Source organism: Gouania willdenowi, chromosome 2 (assembly GCF_900634775.1).
Source record: "Gouania willdenowi chromosome 2, fGouWil2.1, whole genome shotgun sequence".
NCBI lineage: Eukaryota > Metazoa > Chordata > Actinopteri > Blenniiformes > Gobiesocidae > Gouania > Gouania willdenowi.
The window spans coordinates 746748-773482 of NC_041045.1; the positions used below are offsets into that span (position 1 = coordinate 746748).

At 35.6% G+C, this 26735-nt stretch overlaps 1 protein-coding gene across 1 annotated transcript; it reads left to right on the forward strand.

Moving 5' to 3' along the window:
* The first annotated feature begins 10 nt into the window (after nucleotides 1-10).
* Nucleotides 11-26319, forward strand: xdh (xanthine dehydrogenase). Its single transcript, XM_028463652.1, has 36 exons — nucleotides 11-1018; nucleotides 2093-2347; nucleotides 4449-4506; nucleotides 7286-7382; nucleotides 8172-8280; nucleotides 8435-8561; nucleotides 8664-8725; nucleotides 8921-8998; nucleotides 9067-9147; nucleotides 9601-9745; nucleotides 9832-9924; nucleotides 10274-10425; nucleotides 11565-11658; nucleotides 11726-11835; nucleotides 12202-12386; nucleotides 12576-12738; nucleotides 12850-12939; nucleotides 13356-13525; nucleotides 14325-14451; nucleotides 15156-15275; nucleotides 15350-15446; nucleotides 15518-15639; nucleotides 16871-17004; nucleotides 17368-17455; nucleotides 17537-17623; nucleotides 17775-17966; nucleotides 18709-18854; nucleotides 18918-18999; nucleotides 19071-19166; nucleotides 20411-20614; nucleotides 21147-21199; nucleotides 22005-22119; nucleotides 22590-22655; nucleotides 23447-23635; nucleotides 25396-25563; nucleotides 26090-26319. The coding sequence occupies exons 2-36, from the start codon at nucleotides 2270-2272 to the stop codon at nucleotides 26138-26140; spliced, it is 4029 nt and encodes a 1342-aa protein (XP_028319453.1). The 5' UTR covers nucleotides 11-1018; nucleotides 2093-2269; the 3' UTR covers nucleotides 26141-26319.
* Nucleotides 26320-26735: the final 416 nt, after the last annotated feature.

The window sequence follows — 26735 nt, forward strand, 5'->3', positions numbered from 1 at the left end:
AAGGCCACAACAGACACTACAGACAGTCTACAGACACTTTAGTCAGTCAGTACACCTCATCCAGACTTTATCAGGCCACTACAGACAGTCTATACAGTACAGACACAACAAACAAAACACCACAGACAGTTAGTCTACGTCAGTGGTCTACCTCATATAGACTCTACAGACAGACGGTCAGTCCATCTCATACAGTCAGTCAGCATATCACCTCGTACAGACACTACAGACGTTCTAGATTCTGCAGAGACACTAGAAAAGATCTACAGACATTACAGACAGTCAGTTACCTGGTACCAGGGGTGGACTGGGACAAACATTTTTATTTTTGTCTATTTTTGCAAGTTCGTTTTGATACTTTTATCCAATTTTTGACACTTTCAATCCCAGTAAACTAACTTTTATCCAATAAATAGCACTTGTTTCTTTTTTCACTACATTTTGCCTCTTTTTGTTTCACATTTTTGCCCTTTTCACTATTGTTTGCCACATTTGGCCCATTTAAGCAACATTTTACCTTTACGTACCACCCGCTAACTCTTTTTTTGCCATTCTTTACTTACACCTCGTACCAATATTACAGTCGGTTCCCTCAGTGTGGATGTCTGTTCCAAAGAGAACCTGCAATCTCATCAACCTCAGAACCAGTAAACCAACACAATATAGAGATGAACGTTTACAAACAGAGGTGTTTGTGTGTGTGCTGATCTAATTATTTACCATGTGATTGTTATTTGTATCTGTGTATATTTTATTTGTCATTTATTTCAATATTATTACTTTTTATATTAGTTATAAATTAATTTCAAAGCTCTGTGTGTTGATTTAAACCCAGTGTTTTATGATGTTTTAACATAAAAAAGCTTCTATTGTCAGTCACAAATCGATTTAGGATGCCCAGGTCACATGGTGCAGTGGAACCAATCAGGAGGGAGAGACGACGATCAGATTGGAATCAATCAGAGACGCTGATTGGATGAGCTCAGCCATGTGACTACATTGAGCGAGGACAGCTTAGGTGGGGTTATTTTAGTTCTTTATCCAACAATGGTTTTAGTCAAAGTTTTTTTCCATCTTGGTTGTGTTTTGTTTTGTTTTGTTTCTGGCAAGAAAATAATAAATGATCTTGTACTTTTGTTTTCAATTCAATTCAACTTTATTTGTATAGCGCAAATTACAATAATAAGTCATCTCATGGCGCTTGTGGGGGTAGGGGTTAACTTTTTCTATAATTGTTTAAAGAAGTTCAAGATGTTATCACTGATTCTCTCAACAGTGCTGAATAGAAACTCAGGGGTTAGGTAGGAAATGCTTTCAAAATAAAAGTCAGCTGCTGCCTCGTGGAGTACTCGGAGGATCCATGTTTATGGTGACAAGCAATTTGATTTATGAGTCCTGAGTCAGCACTAAGATGTGACTCTTTGGTGTCGGCACTTTAAGAAAAACTTAATGAATTAGTTTTACTAGTTGTGTCTCTAAAGATGACAATATATATCAGCTCAAATACCCTATTTCTCTTATTTATGTCCAACTACTACATTTATACATCTATAGATCATCATGGTGGAATAAATGAGTTCTAACACAAGTGAATAAAACAGTATTTAATGCCTCCTAAATAGATTTATTTCATAGTTTTTATCATTTCCAGTCATCGTGAGATCAACATTGATCCTTGTATTTTCAGTTCATGTTCATTTCTATCATCATTTTGTGTCATTTTATTGTTTTTCTGTTCTAGTTATTATTCAGTATATTTTTCTCTTATTTTGTGTGTTTTTGTTCTGTTGTTGGTGTCATAAATTATTGTCTCTCAGTGTGTGTGATTTTGGTGTGGTTGTTTCTTATGTCATTATATATTTTTTGTGTGTATTTTCGAGTGATCTTGTGTGTTTCTATCTCATTTAGTGTGTCTTTATTGTCGTTCTGTGTGTTGCAGCTGTTTTTGTTGTTTGTCTGTTCTTTTTATTATTCAGTATGTGTGTGTGTGTGTGTGTGTGTGTGTGTGTGTGTGTGTGTGTGTGTGTGACATTGAACACATTCTTGCTCTTTTATCTCTTTTATCACGGGGCTCGTGCTGCTCTCCGTACAGGGTGAACTTTGACCTTTACCGAGGTCATTGATCCGTTACTAACCTGAGAGGAGGGGCAGGTGACATCACCTCCACACCCCCTCCCCTTATCCTCCCAAGCCCCGCCCCGCCTGTTTCGGCCCCGGTGATGAGCGCGAGCATCCCGCCACTGCACGGACTGACCTCGGTGCTGTGACCATGGGGGACCGAACCGGAGCCAACACCGGGCCCCGGGCCGTCTCTGACCGTCTGGTGTTCTTTGTTAACGGTCGGAAGGTGAGAAAAATACACAACTTCATCTTAAAGTACACAAAAATCAAATGGACTTCAATGGAGTCACTGTTATTATTATTATTAGCTACACCCAGGGTTTGATTTGATTAGCTAACAGCATTCTTTTCTAACTACAATTAAATTACAATTATTTTTTATCCGCAGAAAGTCAATTACAATTACATTCTCAATTACTAAAGTTCAATTACAATTAATTACAATTACTGAACCTGAAATAAATAATAAAAATAAAAGTTAACATTCCTCTTGTGTTAGCTTTCTGTTAGCATCTCTAATGCTAACAGGTCCCAAATCAGCTGTAAAATACACTAAAAACAATATCTATCATCTGATTTATTTCCTATCTATTGATTACCTTGTTAGGATTCATAATCAATGAAAATATAGGTTTTAATATTTATGATGTGGGTGTATGAGCCTTTATTGTGTCAGTATATCTATAGATTTATATTGTTTTAAATGATAAAATGTGTGTGAAAGCTTGATATGAAACATATTTTAATAATTATTAACTACATATGTGTAGAACTGTACATATAGAACTGTAACATGGCTCAACAATTTATTTTTATTTTTTTTTCATGCCAATTACAATTACAAAGTCAATTATCTGAACTCAATTACTCACTTTAACCCTCAGAGCAAATTTGTGACCAAAAGTTATATTTATGGTGTTTTTATTTGTTTTCCTCTCAATATTCTGATCATTTTTAAGGCTAGTTTTATAAAATTGTTTTTTTCATGTTTATTTGCATAATTCCAAAGTCCTGTGTATTATAAATATATAGAAAAATAGATATATTATACATAATACTGACACTTAGTAACATATTGTATCAATGCTGTAATATTTTCATCACAAATATTTCATTTTGGCCCTCATTCATTTTTGGAAACACTGCATATTTAGTGTAAAATTATAGGTTCTCATGATAAAAGAATTAAAAGTATAATATTTGAAAATGATGATGTTATATGTATGGATATGTCTGAAGTAGTGGAAGTTAAAATAAAATGAATGTAGTATATTTTTATTGCACTTTTATGTGTTTGTGTACACGTGTACGTACATTTAAAGACGTGCACAAGGGTTAAAGACTCGTGAATCTTCCAGCGTTCACTAACCAGTACCAGACAGTTGTATCACTAGTTAACGACACACATTAATGAATCATTGACCTGTCTCAGGTTTTACTAGTTCGTTTATGTGACATCCTTCATATCAAGGATACATGGGCTAATATTTACTCACTTGATGTTAAAAACTTCACGTTGTGCAGCCCTGCAAACGCCCTCCTCTGATTGGTCTGCTGCTGTCAATCATTGCAGCGATGCATGTGCACACGCTCTTTTCTTTGGGCGTGTCTATAGATGCAGACTTCATGCCTCACTCTGAGAGGGAGATCAGTGTTCGCTAAAGTGGTTTTATTTTGCTATCCACACACTGTTGTTACTGTTTTCAACCACAAAACTGCACATTACAGTAAAACACATGGATATTTAAGAGACTATTGTTATTGTGAGTCAGACAAAAACTGCTTCAGACTGTGTTTATCACATCAGCAGCAGCAGCGGAGTCAGTCAGCTGTTTCAAACACCACTTTCTCCTCCTCCTCCTTATCCCCAATAACTACAGGAATAGTGCACATAAGGGGATCAGTAATAGTGCACGTAAGGAGATCTGTAATAGTGCACGTAAGGGGATCTGTAATAGTGCACATAAGGGGACATTCATTTGTTTAGTCCAACCGCTGCGTCGCATTGTGTCACAAACACGTCACATCATGTCTAAGGCGATACAAGGTGATATAACAGATACTAAAAGTGGAACTGATTGTGAGATTCACATTATTTAGATTATATATATTAACTATATACTGGATTTCAGTGGTTCCAAACTGTGATTATGATTATTTTATTCTTTTTTTTAAATAAAAAAATATGAAATATAATAATAATAATAATAGAATTAAAAAGCAGCTGATTATTTTAAACAAACAGGATAAAGATGTTATCATCAGGTTATATGACTTCTATAAACAAACATGTTGACTGTGTGTGTGTGTGTGTGTGTGTGTTGCAGATTGTTGAAGAGAACGCTGATCCTGAGATGACGCTGCTGTCATATCTGAGGAGAAAATGTACACACACACACACACACACACACACACACACACACACACACACACACACACACACACACACACACGGGATACTAATGCATTAACATTATGTTATTAAATAGATAAAAAAGAAGCTTTTCAAAGAGAAAATGTTGAATGCATATACAGTATTTATATATACTGTATACATATATACAGTATATATATATATATATATATTAACTAGATACAATTTTTTTGTGAAGCTGTCAGTTTATCGTAGGTTAAAATGTTGATATTTTAAATAAAATGTAACAATATGGATTAGGTCAAATCATATGTTTGTAAACCAATAAAAGATGAACCAGATTTACTTTATACATTAACCAAAGTAAAAGAAAATATGACGTTACATCATGAGGTTTGGTTAATCTATACACAGCAGTTATGATGTTTTGAGAATTTTATTGCTGAAACATTTCATAAATGTGAAGCTGCTGCTGCCCAATACATTTATTTATTAGTTAAAATCATAGTGAAGTCCTCGTTGATCTATAAATCGATGATCATTTGCTTCAAAAAACGATGCAAAAGGTTGAAATTGTAGTTTTAAAGTTAGTTTTGAGCTCTTGTTTGTTGACATTTTGGCCTGTTGCATTGTGGGATGTGGAGTCACTGATTACTGTGTTTATTGTTTGGTGAAAAAAACACAAAAAAATCACGGGAAGAATGAAGGAAAAACACTTCTATCATCCATATGTCTATGGGACTCCATATCCCACAATGCAATGCACCAAAATGTTACCAAACCCAGTGTTTACGCAGTTAAAAACAAACGTTTGGATGAAATGATGTTTGACTCATTGATTAATGAGGAAATACACTAAAATACTCACTTTCTACCACATGTTGTTTATCCTTCTAAATGTTCTAAATGTATTTTCTCTATTTTCCTCTATTCCTAATAAACTACATTTAACAAAATAAAACCAACATTTAAATAAACCTAAACATAGTAGATCCTTTTGTATTGTTTTTCACATGCACTTATTGCAACATTTGGAACTGGGACGTTGAGGTTAATGGATAATTCTTCTGAGTAATGAGTAATAATTCATTGGTATCACATGATTACTGAATATTTAGCTCTGCTAACGCTGTTAGGAAATATTGTCTCAAATATATTTACAAATAAATCCACAATTGTCAAGTTTTTTTTAGATTTTCACAATTTAAATTCAAGGTATATTTCTTCATCAGGGTCAAAAAAGGATAAACAAACATCAATGTTTGTTTTTAAAACCAAAAAAACAGAAATACACGAGACCGCAAATTGTTCTTTTCAAAATAAGAGCACATATATGAAGACGCTGCTTTTTTCTGGTGCTAAAATATATGAATTTTAGTTTTCTCAATATTTTCCCTGATGTTTAAAATGTACATTAAACCATTTTCTGAGAAAAATCTCCTCATGTTTGACTAAAAAACCTAAGCCACTCCCACTTTGATGAGATATATTTACAGTGATTTATGCAGATGACAAGCCTTGTTTTTACGTCCGATTCCAAAAATATTTTATAATAAATAAATATTACATTGATATAATAATAAATATTAAAATACAATAATAATATTACAATTATAATATAACAACATAAAACTATTAATAGTATTATAAATAATAAATAATTATAATATGAATAAATTCTAATAAATATTACAATAGATAATACAATAAATAATAATATTATAATAAGAATAAACGCTAAACAAATAAAGAAATTATATAAGTATTAAATACAAGTGCACACATTACAGTAGAAAAAATAAATACAGAATAAGATAAACAAACATTCCACACTACAAAATCATTAATAAGAGTGTGTGTGATTCATGCTGATATCGTATCGGATTAATATCGTTATTGGAAAATACTAAAGGCAGCAATATTAACTGTACCCACCAACACTATAATATAAAAATGGCTGCTAAATATTGTAGAATTTACCAAAAAGGTAATTACACATAATTAACTATATGAAAACCTATATTTACTATATATGTGTCATTATTATTGCAGGTGAGGTCATGTGATCTCCAGATGGTTACTGTTGATGCCACATTAACTGCTGACTCAGCTCTTCAAACATTTAACAAGCGTCTAACTTTAAAGTGCGTCGGACATATCGAACGTTCAAAGTGCGACAGTCTGCGTTTGTTTATCTGGTGGTCACAAGGCCACGCCCCCTGGAACTAAAGGTTTATAACAAACACGTGTTTAAACTCTGAAAATAAGGTCATAATTGTCATTAAAATGTCTTCAATCCTTGTTCCAAAAGTCTTACATTTTAATACATAAGTATGATTTCATGGTTGTAATTAGTTTCACATTTCAAAATAAATTGTATGTATATACAGTATATATATATATATGTATTTTTTTTTTATGTATAAACAACATGAGAAAATGTAAATTTAATGTAAATTGCCTGTCCAATAAAAAATTATGATTACAATAGCAACAGATTTTTACAATTATAATTATGCCATAATTGTAATTATTACAATTGAGCCCAACCCTGACATATTATTAAAATTACATAATTTAACTGTTATCATTACGAACCAACAGAGTTTATTATTGTTATTATAACAACTGTTATTTAAGACCATCTATACATTTAAAACAGACAGTGTGTGTGTGTGTGTGTGTGTGTGTGTGTGTGTTGTGTGTGTGTGTGTGTGTGTGTGTGTGTGTGTGTGTGTGTGTGTGTGTGTGTGTGTGTGTGTGTGTGTGTGTGTGTGTGTGTGTGTCCAGTGGGTCTCACAGGAACCAAGCTTGGCTGTGCTGAAGGTGGATGTGGAGCGTGTACCGTCATGTTATCTCGATACGAACAGCACACAAATCAGCTGCTGTATCCTTTATACACACAGATACTTTATATAAATATATATATATAGGTGTGTGTGTTAGGATGCGTCAAACCACACATAATGTTTAATATCTTTCTGTCTCCAATCTAAATTTGTTCCAATACCAAAAAAATAAATAACCAGGCCAAAATATTAACCATTCTTTCTGATTGTGTCAATAGTGCCTTATAATAAACTAAATACACTTTATTTATAGAGTACAGTTACAAAGTGCTTTCCAAAGGCAGCTATACATTAGAAAAATGATTCCCAAACTGGGGTACGTGTACCTCTCAGGAGGTACACAGAAACATTTGTCAGTTTATTTTTTTACATTATAGATTTATTTTTAGACCTCTTCTTCTTCTTCTTCTTCTTCTTCTCTTTTTCTTTTCTTCTTCTTCTTCTTCTTCTTCTTCTTCTTCTTCTTCTTCTTCTTCTTCTTCTTCTTCTTCTTCTTCTTCTTCTTCTTTTTCTTTTTCTTTTTCTTTTTCTTTTTCTTTTTCTTCTTCTTCTTCTTCTTCTTCTTCTTCTTCTTCTTCTTCTTCTTCTTCTTCTTCTTCTTCTTCTTCTTCTTCTTTTTCTTCTTCTTCTTCTTCTTCTCTTCTTCTTCTTCTTCTTCTTCTTCTTTTTCTTTTTCTTTTTCTTTTTCTTTTTCTTTTTCTTTTTCTTCTTTTTCTTTTTCTTTTTCTTCTTCTTCTTCTTCTTCTTCTTCTTCTTCTACGTGTTTCCCCTTTTGTTAAATGAACCTACCTGTGATGTCATGTGACCGTTCTTAACCCCGCCCACAGTCATCTCTCTGTTAACGCCTGTCTCGCCCCGCTCTGCTCTCTGCACCTGGTTGCCGTGACAACAGTGGAGGGCATTGGCAGTGTGGCGAGAAAGCTTCATCCTGTGCAGGCAAGAAATAAATCCATAGTCGATTCATCGCAATTTTATTATTGATGATTATTATTAGACTCATCATGACTCAGCAAAACCTCCGTCAGATTTAATTGTGTGGCGTCACTTATCGAAACAACAGATTGTCACACAGTTATGTTATTGTTTTCAGGAGCGCATAGCGAAGAGTCACGGCTCTCAGTGTGGATTCTGTACTCCGGGAATTGTCATGTCCATGTACGCTCTGCTGAGGACAAACTCCTCCCCCTGCATGGCAGACGTGGAGGAGGCCTTTCAAGGTTCATGAGTTATACCTTTTATATTCATCGATTTCTTTGTTCATGTAGAGTCCAACATCGTCAGCGTACAGTACGTAATTTGACCCATGTTTGTTTTTAAAGGAAATCTGTGTCGCTGCACTGGATACCGCCCCATCCTTGAAGGTTACAAGACCCTCACTGTGGTGAGAAACCAGACCAAATAGTTCAAAACACAGCCATAAACCAGTCTAAACAAGTCCAAAAAACTGTTCTAAACCAATTCAAACACAAGTCAGAAAGAGTTCATACCAGTCCATTAAACAGTGAAAAACTGTTTAATACCAGAACTAGTTTTTATGGTCGCTGTGCGTCTCTGACGCCGTGTTTTGTCCCAAAAGGACGGAGGCTGCTGTGGTCGTCGTGACAACGGCTGCTGTCTGACCAATGGGAGCACAGCAGGAGACGACTGTGACCAGGTAAGTAGAAGGTAAGAAACATAGATTTCATGTTCATTGGTTTTTAAACTATGCCTTTGTTTCTACAGGAAGCCACGCCTCTTTTTGACACAGCTGAGTTTGTCCCGCTTGACCCAACACAGGAGGTCATCTTCCCCCCCGAGCTCATGGTAAACAAAAACAACAATAAACAAAAAGAGCATACGCTAAAGTGTAAAATAGAATAGTACAGTCAAACATAAAGTTTAAAGTAATGTACAGTTAAACATACATAAAGTTTAATGCGATGTACAGTTAAACATATACGTAAAGTTTAACGTAATGTACAGTTAAACATATACGTAAAGTTTAACGTAATGTACAGTTAAACATATACGTAAAGTTTAACGTAATGTACAGTTAAACATATACGTAAAGTTTAACGTAATGTACAGTTAAACATATACGTAAAGTTTAACGTAATGTACAGTTAAACATATACGTAAAGTTTAACGTAATGTACAGTTAAACATACTTAAAGTTTAATATAACCATGCGTACAATTTTACGTAGTGTACAGTTGAACACAGAAAATAGGTACTTTTACTTTGCTACGTAAATAACATTTTCATGTTTTACTATAGATTCTCTCCAAAGGTCAAACGCCGCGTATGTTATGTTTCCGTGGCGACCGGACAACATGGCTGCAGCCAGCCAGTTTGGATGAATTTCTGCATCTAAAGTGGAAACATCCAGAAGCTCGAATAGTGGTTGGAAACACGGAAGTAGGTGTGTGCAAACACTTCCTTCAATTATTGATCATATGTTTTATTATTAGTCTTATCAATGGGTCAAACTGGTTCTGTTTTGTGCAGGTATTGAGGTGAAGTTTAAAAATATGGTGTATCCTGTTGTTTTGGCTCCAACGTTTATTCCTGAACTGAACTCAGTGACTCACGTGGAGGACGGTGAGTCTGGCTTTAGATATCTATAAGATCTCAGCTTCTTATGTTTTAAATAATGAACAATTAATAAATAAATACAAAAAATTAACAGAAAAGAAAAACTTTTTTCTATTTTTTTGTATTTATTTATTTTTATGTATTTTTTTAGTTTATTTTCTTACATTTATAAGTTGTTTGAATGTTATAAATTGCAAATAAAAACAAAATAAAATTTAAAAAAAACAAATAAATAATGAACAATGACATATCATCAACATTTCTTCTGTTACTGGATTAATACAGTGCGTCAAGACTGAAGCATATAGCTTAGCCGAGGTGTGGCTTGTGTGTGTGTGTGTGTGTGTGTGTGTAGGCATCCTGTTTGGTGCAGCTGTCTCTCTCAGCCACATGGGGGCGGTGTTGAAGCAAGCTGTTCAGACTCTTCCGCCTCATCAGACCGAAGTCTTCCTCGCCGTTCTCGAACAGTTACGCTGGTTTGCAGGACAGCAGATCAGGAACGTGGCTGTAAGTGCCTGTTATTCAGTAACAGTAGCTGCTTTTCCTTTTTATGAACACGTATATAACAGGAAACCTAAACCCACAACTAAGAAATACACCGTGAAGAAGAATTGTGCAACAGACGAAGAACCAACCTAAAGTCTCAAATGTTTGGGACCATTTCACTGAGAACCTATAGTACACACCTGAAGTAGAACACAAAACTAACAGTAATATGTTAGAACCAAAGCTGCAGAAAATGATTTTATATATAAAAAACCCTCAATAACATTTCAACATGGTTTAAAAACTGTTATAATAACTTTTGACCACTAGAGCATAACTCTATTTATTAGTCCCTCTGGGATTTCGTGGCCAATTTCTGTGATTGTTGCGTCCTAAAATGCCTGATTTTGCAGCAGCTTTAAAAAAAAACTACTGCAAAAGTTGCGTCATTTTGAGATTTTCTATAACTTTGCATAAACTGGTCAATTTGCCTTTGAATTATTTCATAACAATACAGAAAAGAGCTCAGATTCACAATAATTTAACCAGATATGGATAATTTCATCACATTTGAAAGGTTTCCAGTGCAGAGAATATTACAGAGAATCAGTTTAAGTTTTTAAAACAAGAATAAAAAAAATCCTAAAATAAATAAATATTTTTTTTCCTGTGAAAATTTCATCGATGACTTTTGATACAAAAGAAGAGTCTCATGTGTACGATTGTGCGTAGAGATACCACCAGGAGGCGCTAGCACCAACGATATTAGGCACTGCTACCGTTTTATACGGTACCTGTAATGAAGCTCTATTATAGATCATATATAATAGTAGATTATTTTCTTTAAAAGTCTTTATAAAACAGCAGGAAATCATTGAACTGTTGCGTTCGTGAGACACGTTCATCACTATTTGGCTCCCAAGAGTCAGTTTGGCTGTTGTGACACAGTCTGTAACCAGACTAAATGGTGATTCTGGTGGAAGTTAAAGTGGTTTACACAAAGAGGAGGGACTTCAGCCACGTTGTGCTGCCGAATCGACCGGAATCTTTAGTCAGATTAGTTAAAATTGTCGAAATTTGCATCATCAATCACATTTTACAGGTTTTAATCAGAAAACACTTTGAAATGATGATAATTAATGCTAATGTGTTATTTTCAGGCTGTTGGAGGAAACATAATGACAGCCAGTCCCATCTCTGACCTGAACCCAGTGTTTATGGCGGCCGGCTGCAGACTCTCTGTGAGGGACAAAGGTGAATATATTTATGATGTATTAGATGTGTATAGTTGAGGGATGGACTGACCCTGTGCCTCCTGCAGAGGGCAGACGTGAGCTTCACATGGACCACACTTTCTTCAGCGGCTACAGGAAGACGGCCCTGAGGCCACAGGAAGTGCTGGTCTCTGTTCACATACCGTACAGTAAGAAGGTGGGTATGCTGTCTCCATGGAAACCGCTGTCAGCATTGTCTGTAAAAAACAAATATAACGTTAAAAATTATTCACAAATTTATTATGAAACAATATTTATTTGTTATCTATTGTATTCTGTTTATAATTATTATATATTACATGTTGCATATATCTATCTATCTAGAATTATATATATTATGACATTAATTATTTAGTTATATTAGTATAGGTATTTATTTTTGTTTCATCTACTTATTTATTTCATTCATGGTGTTTTGTTAAACTACTGTTAGCATCTTTGGCTACAACAACTGCGACGTTGCAACCGTCCGTTTCTCAGTGCGTTGCCTAGCAACTGCTCAGCCTCATCTCTTCCTCCACAGCATCAGTTCGTCTCCGCCTTCAAACAGTCGCCCCGGCGCGAGGACGACATCAGCATCGTCACGGCGGCGATGAGCGTCTCGTTCGTCCCGAACACGAGCGTGGTGGACGAGCTGAGGCTGAGCTACGGAGGAATGGCAGCGACTACGCTTCTCGCCCACAAGACGGCGAGCAGACTGCTAGGACGGTAACCATTAGTAACGACAACATTATCAATGATGTTACTGATCATTTTTACATTGTTGTCTATGTTTCACACATTGTGGTTGGTGTGAAAGTGTAGGCGGTCCATATATTTTCTTTTGCCCCTCCTGGCAAGAATCTCAAACTCCCCCTATGGTGGGCGGGGCTAATAATGTTGTCTGCTGTCTCTCAGGTCTTGGGGGGAGGAGCTTCTGCAGGAGGCTTGCAGCTCATTGGCTGAGGAGCTGGTGTTGGAGCCGTCGGTGCCGGGCGGGATGGTGAGCTACCGTTGCACTCTGACACTCAGCCTTTTCTACAAGTTCTACCTGAGCGTGCTGCAGAAGCTCCGCCTACAGGTGAGTCCACCACACACAGGTGTCCGCTGTTCAACATGTTGTAGTAGATGTATTTAATCCACAGATATAAAAATAAGTCTGATTATTGAGAGTAAAAACCTGTGTTTTCAGGGCGTTGAAGTGGAAAAAGTTCCCCCCAACTGTGTTTCTGCGACGGAGGTTTACCGTCATGTGACACCGTCCAGTACTCAGATTTACCAGGTACAGCAAACACACCATACATCACTGTTATTTTACTCACACAGGTAAGTAACATCATCAAACATTACACATTAAAAGTATCTATTTCAAAATGTATTTACTTTGTTATGGAAATAATAAAGTAAATGTTCACATTTCTGGTTTTGTTAAAGTTGTTAATTGTTTAAGATTTTATTAGCTGCAGTTTAAAAATATTATTTAGGCGTATTTTAATGAAAATTTGAAAAAAGCTAAAAAAAAACTTACATCATGTAGCGGGAGTCAACAACTGCAGATTGTGTTCTTTCCTAAAAATGCTAAATTTATTTATTAAATTATTGTGAAAATTTCTACAATGCATAAATCATCGTCGTAATTTACCGTAAATTAACCGCGTGTAGCCCTGGTCGTGGTGTGATGGTTCCTTCTACCTGCAGGCGGTGCCAGACAACCAGCGTGAGGACGACGTGGTCGGCCGTCCCATAATGCACCTGTCAGCCATGAAGCAGGCCACAGGTGAGGCCTTGTACTGCGACGACATACCGCTGTACGAAAACGAGCTCTACCTGTCACTGATCACCAGCAGCAAGGCACACGCTACCATAGTGTGAGTGGAACACACCTGTAATACACACACGTAATACACACCTGTAATACACACCCGTAATACACACCTGTAATACACACACGTAATACACACCTGTAATACACACACGTAATACACACCTGTAATACACACACGTAATAAACACCTCTAATACACACACGTAATACACACCTGTAATACACACATGTAATACACACCTGTAATACACACACGTAATACACATCTACAATACACACCTGTAATACACACCTGTAATACACACACGTAATACACACCTGTAATACACACACGTAATACACACCTGTAATACACACACGTAATACACACCTGTAATACACACACGTAATAAACACCTCTAATACACACACGTAATACACACCTGTAATACACACATGTAATACACACCTGTAATACACACACGTAATACACACCTGTAATACACACACGTAATACACACCTACAATACACACCTGTAATACACTCACGTAATACACACCTGTAATACACATGTAATAAACACCCGTAATACACACCTACAATACACACCTGTAATACACACCTACAATACACACCTGTAATACACACCTACAATACACACCTGTAATACACACCTGTAACATACCTGGAACGCACTTACACACACACACACACACACACACACACACACACACACACACACACACACACACACACACACACACACACACACACACACACACACACACACCTGTAGCACACCTGTAGCACACCTGTAACAGTGTGTACAGTCTGTGTGTAACTTGTGTGTGTGTGTGTCCAGCTGTGTCGATGCCTCAGAGGCTGAACAGTGTCCAGGTGTCGTGTGTTGTCTGTTTGCCACAGACGTTCCAGGCAGTAACGCCACCGGGACAATCGAATACGATGAGACCGTCTTTGCCCACGAACAGGTGAGTTCCTGTCGTCCCACCAATGAGGGGGCTTTCTTTTAGCTCAGTGTTTCTCAAATGGGGGTACGTGTACGCGATGGCACTACAGGGGGTACTTGATAGAGAGAGAGAGGAAAATAAACAAATAAAAACATTAAAAATATGGGATTTCATAATGTTAATTTTTTGTTCAAAATGATAATTATACTAAATATTACCAGCGATTCACAAAACGACAATAAAGACAAGACAAAAATGTACTGAATAATTAAAAGAACAGACAAACAACAAAGACACTAAATAAGAGAAAAACACAGAAAATCACTACAAAATAACAGAGAAACGTACAAAACGACATAAGAAACGACACCAAAAACACACACTGAGAGAGAATTATTTAAATATTACCAACAACACACAAAAACAACAATAAAATACACAAAAAACACAAAATGATGATAGAAATTAATTTGAAGAGTCAGTCTTGGTTCCTCAATAAATCTATTGAGACACTAAATACGGTTTCATTATTTACTGAATGAGATTATTTAAAATGTGTGTTATCACTCATTCATTCCATTATTATGATCTAAAGTTATTTTTACACAGAAATAGTAAAATGTTGTAGTCAGACTTAAAGGAGGACTTGCATTCAAAGGTCTGAGAAAGGTGGTACGTTCTAGAACCATTGTGAGGTGGTTGATGTGATCTCTTCCTGTGGTCAGGTGACCTGTGTGGGTCATGTGATTGGTGCGGTGGTAGCTGACACTCAGCTACACGCTCAGAGAGCCTCCAGAGCCGTAAAGATCCAGTACAAAGAGCAGCAGCCAATCGTCACCATCCAGGTCAGACTCACCTTTGGCTGCCGACCAATCAGAACACAGCAGCTTTTATTTACACGTTGGTTTTTGTTCAACAGGAAGCCATTGCTGCAAAGTCCTTCTATCAGCCAATCAGGACCATTCAGAGGGGAGACTTAGAGGCGGGGTTTGAACAGGCCGACCACGTTCTGGAAGGTATGAGTGTATGGCGTTTTAAGCTAAGACAAAAAAATCTTGGATTGTGCGATTATTGTTCTGTCCGACAGGTGAGATGCACATCGGAGGACAGGAACACTTTTACCTAGAAACAAACGTCACACTCGCTGTTCCTCGAGAAGACGGAGAAATGGAGCTTTTTGTCTCCACACAGGCTCCCTCCAAAACACAGGTACGACACAAACCGCTGAACAAGAGTACGACAAAAACTACCAAACACAGGTATGAGAATAACTGCAAGTACAACAAAAAAGTACCGCAAAACTGGAAAACACAAGTACGACAAAACTACCGAACACAACTACGACAAAACTACCAAACACAACTACGACAAAACTACCAAACACAAGTACGACAAAACTAGAAAACACAAGTACGACAAAACTACCGAACACAACTACGACAAAACTACCAAACACAAGTACGACAAAAACTACAGAACACAACTACGACAAAACTATCAAACTAAAGTACGACAAAACTAGCAAACACAAGTACGACAAAACTAGCAAACACAAGTACGACAAAACTACCAAACACAAGTATGACAAAACTAGCAACCACAAGTACGACAAAAACTACTGAACACAACTACGACCAAAACTACCGAACACAACTACGACAAAAACTACCGAACACAAGTACGACAAAACTAGCAAACACAAGTATGACAAAACTACCAAACACAAGTATGACAAAACTAGCAACCACAAGTACGACAAAAACTACTGAACACAACTACGACCAAAACTACCGAACACAATTACGACAAAAACTACCGAACACAAGTACGACAAAACTAGAAAACACAAGTACGACAAAACTACTGAACACAACTACGACAAAAACTACCGAACACAAGTACGACAAAACTAGCAAACACAAGTACGACAAAAACTGCCAAACACAGGTATGAGAATAACTGCAAGTACAACAAAAAATATTATACACAACTATGACAACAACTACCGAACACAAGTACGATAAAAAACTACTAAACACAGGTACTACAAAAACATCTATCCACAAGTACAACAAAAATTGATATACAGAGATCTGACAAAAACTACAGAACACAAGTACGACAAATACTGCCAGACACAGGTACGACAAAACTTCCAAATATAGTTACAACAAATACTATCAAACACAGGTACGAAAAAAACTACAAAGTACAACAAAAAATACTATACACAGGTATGATAAAAAAAAAGTGCAACAAAAATTATAAAACAGAGGTACGACAAATACAAACCAGTGAATATTTGACAAATCATATTTAAAGGTTTTAATTGACACAGTTAAAAGTTTTGATCAAAGACAGCTCTGGTTCTGGTTCTGGTTCTGGTTCTGGTTCTGGTTCTGGTGTGCTTTACCCTGCACTGACTGTCTGGTCTCTTCAGTCTCTGGTGGCAAAGGTTCTCGGGGTCCCGGAGAACCGGATATTGGTTCGAGTTAAAAGGATGGGTGGAGGTTTTGGAGGGAAGGAGAGTCGGACCACCATGTTGTCCACTGTTGTCGCAGTAGCTGCAAACAAGTACGTCAGTCAGAAGCCACCTTCACTTAAGTTCTTCACTTCTTTTTTTTTTAAATTACTGAAGTTATTTTGATTGTAAGGTGATGTTTCTGTGATTTGGTGTATATTTAAAGCATAATTGTTTCTGTAACATTTTGGTGACGCTTCTTTGATGTTTCTTTGATGTCTCATTGATGCTTCTTTAAAGTTCCTTTGATGTTTTTTAATGTTTCATTTAAATTTCTTTCATGTTTCATTGATGTTTCTTTGACTTTTTAGTGATTTTTTCCTGTGATTTCTGTCAGTTTACCTTGATATTTCTTTGGTGTTTCTGTGAATTTTCATTACTGTTTGTGTGATGTTTCTGTGATGTCTGTAACTCAGGTTAAAGAGGCCTGTCAGGTGCATGTTGGACCGTGACGAGGACATGTTAATCACAGGTGGACGACACCCGTTTTATGGAAAATACAAGGCAGGAAGGACACTAAATGCTCTGTTGGTTGTCCTGGTGATGAAACATGTGATTAATACTGGTCTGTTTCACTGTTTTTAGGTCGGCTTCATGAGCAGTGGCAAGCTTGTAGCTCTGGATGTGTCGTATTACAGCAACGCAGGAAACTCCTTGGATCTTTCTCTGTCTGTGAGTGTCTGTTTTTTATCTAATACATTATTTTATTATTTGTCTTTGTTTGACAATTCCAGCATTGATCATTCTCACTTGTCTAGTTTAAATCCTATTATGCTTCCTGGTTTGGTTCGACTATACGCTGACGACTCTCTACTCTCTGAAGGTGATGGAACGTGCTCTGTTCCACATGGAGAACTCCTACAGCATACCAAACATTCGAGGACAAGGTTTCGTTTGTCGCACCAACCTGCCATCCAACACGGCCTTCAGAGGCTTTGGGGGACCACAGGGAATGATGGTAGCCGAGAGCTGGATTACTGACGTGGCTCAGAATCTGAATCTACCGGCTTACCAGGTACAACATGTCATTATTACAGTTTATAAGCCAGGGCTAAATCCCACCCCCATAGTGTTTGATATCACCAATTTCTACAGGCTAGAAATTTCTGAAATTTCAAATATTCTGATCTGATTCTAGACACATGCATAACGGCATCAAAAAGTGGAACCAAAAATAGCATTACGCATGGCACAGCAGAAACCTGAATAAAAATGGATATGTGTTTATTTTAAGCCAAATTACAACACCTAATTGTCAAACGTAAGACTAACAATGATTACAGTTACACACTTTAGCACAGTTGTGGCAAAGTGGGATTCAGCCTGAACTTTTTTGTACAAAAACGTGTGTATCTTTGGCCTAATGTTTATTATTATCACCAAACTTGCTGCAGTTGATGTCTATAAATTAGTTCAATTATTTCTTCATTTATAGCCTTCGTTAATGAGAATTGGCTTTATATTTGATGTAAATCTCAATTATTTGTTGGGGTGGACTACAGATTTCTGTATTTAAAACATAATTTAATGTCACTCACTATCATATATTTCTAAACTTTCACATCATCTGTTACCACTAACAGTCCTACTTCAATCTGAAAAAAAATGAGCCATGTCGGTCATGTAGAAGCTTAGAAAAATGTTAATTATTATGGGTATGTGATTTTTAAGAGGTTAAAACTTGAATTAACTAAAAATAATGAGTGAAGTGAGCTGTGCAGTGCGTTTGTTGGTTATCGTGTTGTTTTGTTCTTCAGGTGCGAGAGTTAAACCTTTACGTTGAAGGAGACTCGACTCCCTACAATCAGATCCTGGATCAGTTTACTCTGAAGCGCTGCTGGACCGAGTGTTTGACACGATCACGTTATAACCAGCGCCAGAGCGCCGTGGAGGAGTTCAACAGGTGACAGCACAGCTCACATCACTCAGACGGTAAACGCTCAGAAACTCTCGCCTTGTGTTTCAGGAAGAATCGTTGGAGCAAACGAGGCCTCGCCATCGTTCCCACCAAGTTCGGCATCAGTTTCACGGCTCTGTTCCTGAATCAGGTCTGAGGGCATCACGCACGGCAGCTCGCTGTGGTTCTGAGTGCGAGCGCAATGTTTGTTTCTGTCCACAGGCTGGCGCTCTGGTTCACATCTACACTGACGGCTCTGTGCTGCTCACACACGGAGGAACGGAGATGGGACAAGGACTGCACACCAAGATGGTGCAGGTACAAGACTTTATATATATATATATATATATATATAATCAATACCAAATAATTTAACATCAGTGTGAATCACAGATTAATAAACTGAAGTGTTGTCTGAGTTTAGATAATTGACTTTGTAATTGTAATTGCCGTGAAAATTCTATAAAAATTGTCATTTATAATTTAATGCAAAACTAGGGCAGCCAAGTTACAGTTCTATGTACAATTCTGCACGTTAATAATTATTTAAATATGTTTTATATCAAGTATTCCCAAATTTTCCCATAAAAAAATGTAATCTACTGGTATACTGACACAAATAACACACAAAAGATATTAAAACCTATATTTTCATGGATTAGGACGAATAAAAAGGTAATCAATAGATAGGAAATAAATTAGATGATAGATATTAGTTTTTAGTGTATTTTACAGCTGATTTAGGACCCGTTAGCATTAGAGATGCTAACAGAAAGCTAACATCAGAGGAAATCTAACTTTTATTAGGATTAGGTTATTTATTTCAGGCTCAGTAATTGTGATTAATTGTAATTGACTTTCTGAGGTTAAAAAAAAATATTGTTATTTGATTGTAATTGAAAAAAAAAATTGCAGGTAATTGAAGACGTAATTATAACTGAAAAATGCTTTTGACCCCATCCCCAAAATGATCATTTTCCTTTTGTCTTTGTTACTAAAAAACTACTTTTAACTAATTGTATCACATAAATTGATTATAAAATGTAACAAATATGTCATACTTTACAAAAATCCACCTTGCGTTTTAGAAAATAAATCTTATTTATCATATTATTTATAACATATAACCAATCTGCAACACTTGAAAACATTTGTCCCAATGTTTCAGTGAAAATAAACATTTAAAGATGGTTCATTTAACCGTCCTAAGCTATTTGGTGCCTAGGCCAGATTTGAGGGGGCGTTCCTCGTCACACAAGAACCTGAATATCTTTGTCTTTGACTATTTTGTTTTATTTTTTAGAAAACAAGAATCCTGAATCAAAAATATAAATTTGAATAAACACTAAACATGAAATACAATAGAACAGACAAACAAGCTACATAAGATTAATGAATGAGGCGCTGTACAATATATCAGCTTACAATTAGAATAATTGCACAAAATAAGTATATAACGATTCGTTATTATTGTACAGGCTTTCTAATGTAGTGCAGTTACATTATACATAAAAGAAGAATACTATGAGATAAGATAGAAGGAGAATACTCTGTGATTTCAGGTTGCCAGCAGAGTTCTGGGCGTTTCCTCTTCAAAGATCTACGTCAGTGAAACCAGCACCAACACCGTTCCTAACACCAGCCCCACAGCCGCCTCCGCCTCCTCCGACCTGAACGGGGCGGCCGTGCAGAACGCCTGCGAGCAGCTTTGGGAGCGTCTGCAGCCGTACAGGAAGAGGAACCCCACGGGTCGATGGGAGGACTGGGTGAGGCGCTTCAGCTTCCTCCTTAAAGGGCCAGTGTTACGTAACAGTGACGTACGTTACCTTTAGCCTCGTTCAGAGGGACAAACGTGGAAACGTTCGGTTTCCTCCCCCCGTTGTTATTCCACATTTTGTAAAACGGGACAGTTCTGGCTCCTCCTACCCTATAAGAATGTGAGCTCCTCCCTCTCAGACTACCTCACAGTTAAAACAAACATAGTGAAAGTACGCTGAATTAATATCTTTACATTCTGTTTAAAGATAATCTGAAGAGCAGCGTGAACGATCGCAGTCGGTTTCATATTTAGCAGCCGTTACATCGCCTCATATCGCCATTTGTGGCTGGGCAATATGGACCAAAAAAATCAAAATGGTGTTATGTGATATAAATCTAAATATTTAACAATAAAGTCTGAATAAAGACTATTCTGGGTTAAATTTGCTGATACAAAATGCCACGCAGACACATTTACTAACAAACAGCTGATCAATATCATAATACTGGAGCTATAAAGTGTGTGTTCTGCTGTTTCAGGTGAAAGCTGCGTACTTCGACAGAGTCAGCCTCAGTGCCAACGGTTTCTATAAGTGAGTGTCAACAGACGTCACTTTACTTTATTTTGTTATTTTATTGTAGTTGTTGTACTCTGTACGGTGTTGGTTGTTAAGAACACTTTTAAAGAGAATTTATTATTATTATTATTATTAATAAACAAATTGATACATTTTGACCAATAAATAGCATAAAAATCACATTTTGAATCATTAAACCCTGGACTAGGGCTGCACAAATAGTGGAATTTTAATCGTGATCACGATTTTGGTCGTCATGATTATATAAACCTGATAATCGATAACCTGATAATTTGACCAAATATGATAAATAATTGTGATTATAATTGTGATTTCATTTTGTTAAACTGTCCTTTGTGCCAGAATGTGGTTGTCAACATAAGGTTTACTATGTGACAGTGGCGTGAGAGCATCATCAGTGCTGTTCCTTTGAATCAGGAGGTGTTTTTATTACTAGGCATCCTCATCAAAGGTGGTCAGCTACAGGGTGGTCAATCCTGAGCTCCAGGCCCAGAACCGTTTCCCACCCTCTTCTATCTGCAGCTTTGGGCCACTTCACACTTGGCCTGTGCCCTTTGATCTTTTTCTCCCTTATTAAATGTATGTTCTTTGATCTGTTCCTTTGATGTTCTCTGTGCCTGGGTGGAGTCATTTCTGCCGCTCTACTAACCTCTGCAGTGACATGAGTGCTGATGCACTATAATTAATAAATGATTAAAATGTAGTCGAGGTTAGAAAACATCTGCTGGTTTCCCCACAAATGTAAAAAGATGTTCACAAAGATGATTTTCAAAGTAAAACGCCGCTGTATCTCCATCAGGACTCCAGATCTGGGCTACGACTTTGAGACAAACTCGGGTCGAGTTTTCCACTACTTCAGCTACGGCGTGGCGTGTTCGGAGGTGGAGATCGACTGTCTGACCGGAGCTCACACGGTAGGTCGCTGAGTCAGCGCCGCTACATGCTAAGCTAACCAAAACAACTTCAGTCTCAGAGGAAAAAAGCGCATTTAATTTTGTTTATGATAAAACATTAATTTTCTGTTTTATTACGTACAGGTACAACAAATTTAAATGTAGAAACGATAAAGAACAGACAGTGGATAATTCTCACACAGTAAAATGACTTCTGTGCAGGGTTGGGGTCAATTACAGTTTTTAAATACAATTACATTTTCAATTACCCACAATTCAATTACAATTACAGTGGCCAGGATTTTTATTTACAATGACATTTTTTAGTTACAAATACATTTTCAATTACCCATGTTCAATTACAATTCAAATATGATTACGACAGCAACAGATTTTTGAAATTACAATTATATTTATGCCATACTTGTAATTAGTTATCAATTACATGATTACAGTTCTGTAATAATAACAATAATTGTGTGTTTTAACAGAATCTGAGCAGCACCATCGTGATGGACGTCGGCCACAGTTTGAATCCTGCTCTGGATATCGGACAGGTGAGGGAAATTATAATAATAATTATTATTATTATTATTAATATATTACATTTAGACATTAGTTTGCAGTCAGTTTTTCTAATTATTACTCATTGTCTTATTGAAGACATTTACTGTAATAATTAATGGGAGAACAAACAATTACTGTAAAAAGTATGTCTGACAGTGGATGCTGGTTTAACTACATTGTTGATGTTTTAGCATTTATTATTATTATTTTTTTAATTATTTATTTATTTATTTTTTACAACATTTGTAGATTTTTGTTTGTTTTGGTTTTTTTCTCCTCAGTTTGTTGTCTGTTGTTTTTCTATATTTTTTCAGCTTTTTAATGTAGTTTTGTGTTATTTTTAGCTGTTTTATATTGATTTCTGTAGTTTGTAGCAGTTTTATGTCATTTTTCAGCCTTTTCATGGTTTTTTTTCAGCAGTTTTTGTGGGGTTTTTTACAGTTGTTTGATGTTGTTTTGTGCAATTTTTCAACAGTTTTATGGAGTTTTTTTGTGTTGTTTCTCAGCTGTTTTGTTGTCTTTTGTGGTTTTTCAGCTTCTTTATGTTTTGTGTTATTTTTAGCTGTTTTATATTGTTTTGTGTTTATAGTTATTTTTTTTCTTGGAGGTAGAATATCAGAGAAATTTTCACCTCTGACTTTTTCTGAACAAGATGAATGAGCGCTGGTGTTGTTAATGTTTCATATTATAGGGAATGATTAAAGTAAGCAGTGAGGTGTGCAGCACGCCTGAACTCACTAGTGTGTCAATGAAGGTAAAGTGCGGTACGTGATGTGTGCAGGTGGAGGGGGCCTTCACTCAGGGTTTGGGTCTGTTTACGCTGGAGGAGCTCCATTACTCTCCTCAGGGGGTTCTGCTCAGCCGTGGTCCAGGGTCCTATAAGATCCCAGCCTTTGGAGACATTCCCTCTGAGCTCACCGTGTCTCTGCTCAGAGACGCTCCAAACCACAAGGCCATCTTTGCCTCTAAGGTACACAATAAACAACTAAATAAACAACTGAATAAACACAATAAACAACTAAACAACTGAATAAACACAATAAATAACTAAACAAACAATAAACAACTAAATAAACAATACACAACTAAATAAACAACTGAATAAACACAATAAACAACTCAACAAACAATAAACAACTAAATAAACAATAAACTAAATAAACACAATAAACAACTGAATAAACACAATAAACAACTAAACAAACAATAAACAACTAAATAAACAATACACAACTAAATAAACAACTGAATAAACACAATAAACAACTCAACAAACAATAAACAACTAAATAAACAATAAACTAAATAAACACAATAAACAACTAAATAAACACAAACAACTAAATAAACACAATAAACAACTAAATAAACAACTGAATAAACAACTAAACAAACAATAAACAACTAAATAAACAAAAAACACAATAAACAACTAAAACAATAAACAACTAAAACAATAAACAACTAAATAAACAACTGAATAAACACAATAAATAACTAAACAAACAATAAACAACTAAATAAACAATAAACTAAATAAACACAATAAACAACTAAATAAACAACTGAATAAACACAATAAACAACTAAACAAACAATAAACAACTGAATAAACACAATAAACAACTAAACAAACAACAAACAATAAACAACTAAATAAACAACTAAATAAACACAATAAACAACTCAACAAACAACTGAATAAACACAATAAACAACTGAATAAACAACTAAACAAACAATAAACAACTGAATAAACACAATAAACAACTAAACAAACAATAAACAACTGAATAAACAACTAAACAAACAATAAACAACTAATTAAACAACAAACAACTGAATAAACACAATAAACAACTGAATAAACAACTAAACAAACAATAAACAACTAATTAAACAATAAACAACTAAATAAACACAATAAACAACTCAACAAACAATAAACAACTAAATAAACCTAATAAACAACTAAATAAACAACTAAATAAACACAATAAACAACTAAATAAACCTAATAAACAACTAAATGAACAATAAACAACTAAATAAACCTAATAAACAACTAAATAAACAACTGAATAAACACAATAAACAACTAAATGAACAATAAACAACTGAATAAACACAAACAACTAAACAAACAATAAACAGCTAAACAAATAAATAAACAACAAATAACTTGTCTTGACTTAACTTATTCTATCCTATTGTATTATCTTAACGTAAATTAACATATTTTATCTTTTCTTTTTTCTAACTTATCACATTATATTGAATTATAGATATCTTAATCTCAACTGATCATAACTTAATGCAACTTAACTCAGCTGATCTTATCCTACCTTATTAAATCCTGATTTATCTTAATTTAAAGTCTTATTTTACTTAATCTTGAGTTATCTTAACTGAACTGTTCTTATCTTTTTTTACTTTATTCACTAACTTGTCTTGACTTAACTTATCCTGTCTTATTTTATTCTAACTTATCTTTACGTATCTTTTACTAACTTATCTTAACAAACATTTACATATTTTATCTTAACTGATCTTATCATATCTTGTTTTATTAATATTTATCTTATTTAATAATCTAAAGTTGTCGAAACATACTTAACTTATCTTAATATGTTTTATTCTAACTTAACTTATCTTATCCTAATTTAACTCATTATATTGAATTATAGATATCTTAATCTATTGTATCTTAATTTATCCTTATTTTATCAGGCTGTAGGAGAGCCGCCGCTATTTTTGGCATCTTCCATTTTTTTCGCCATCAAAGACGCCATCAGCGCGGCTAGGGCGGAGTCAGCCCTGATTGGTCCTTTCAGGCTGGATAGCCCCGCCTCCGCCGAGAGGATCCGCAACGCCTGCAGCGACCAATTCACAAAGCTGGTAAACACCATCGTTTATTTCATAATCAGATTAAACGTAATGTATCACATCATAGCCAACCAATCAGATTAAACGTAATGCATCACATCATAGCCAACCAATCAGATTAAACGTAATGGATCACATCATAGAAAACCAATCAGATTAAACGTAATGCATCACATCATAGCCAACCAATCAGATTAAACGTAATGCATCACATCATAGTCAACCAATCAGATTAAACGTAATGCACGGCACCATAAACAACATAGAATAAAGGTTCATAAATGTATCTATATTTAGAGCCTGAGAATTTTTTTAATTTTTGAATTGAATTTATTGGTGTTATTTTATTTAAAAATAATTGTACATTTGGACAAACCTTGATGACTTCCTTGTATTTGAGTAAAATTTATCAGTACTTTTTACTCTTCTGCGACTTATATGTACATTTTTGTTGGCCAACAGCGCCCTCTGGTGTGTAAAATGTTGTATAACGCTCTGTGTGTGTGTGTGTGTGTGTGTGTGTGTGTGTGTGTTTCAGTGTCCTCCTGCTGAGAAAGGAACATTCACACCGTGGTCCGTTCAGGTTTAAGACGAAGAAACAATTCCTCTACGAATGAAACGACATCGTCGACATCGTCCAACTTTGATTTCCTTATTCACATAAATCTATTTTATTATCTATCAATATCACAACGTTATCCATGTTGACTTTAGTCATCTACTGATCGATTTCTGACAAATGTCTCAACTTCATGTTTCTAACATATGAACACAAATTAAATATTAAATTAAAAAAAACATCTTTGTGTCGTATTTGTCTTGAATTTACAATAAACGTTTAAACAAACAGTGTCATTCCACCTGTAATCTATTCATTTCTAAAGGTATTTATAAACTCTAAACAATTAATTTATCATAATAGTAACAATGGAAAGGTCTGAAAGTAGCAGATATTGTCCAACACTTAATTCAACCGATGATGTCATTATAAGCAGGCTTTTGTCTCTCTCTAATCCACACATTGACAATTGATAGTTCGGGGGGCACATGCGGCCCTGAACCTAAATTTGTGTGGCCCCCAAAAAGTATACACACAAGGTGAGTTAAAAATCACAGTGAAATACTCAAAATGACAAGAAAAGTACAAAAAAATGACTTAGAAACACACAGGACGACAACAAAAA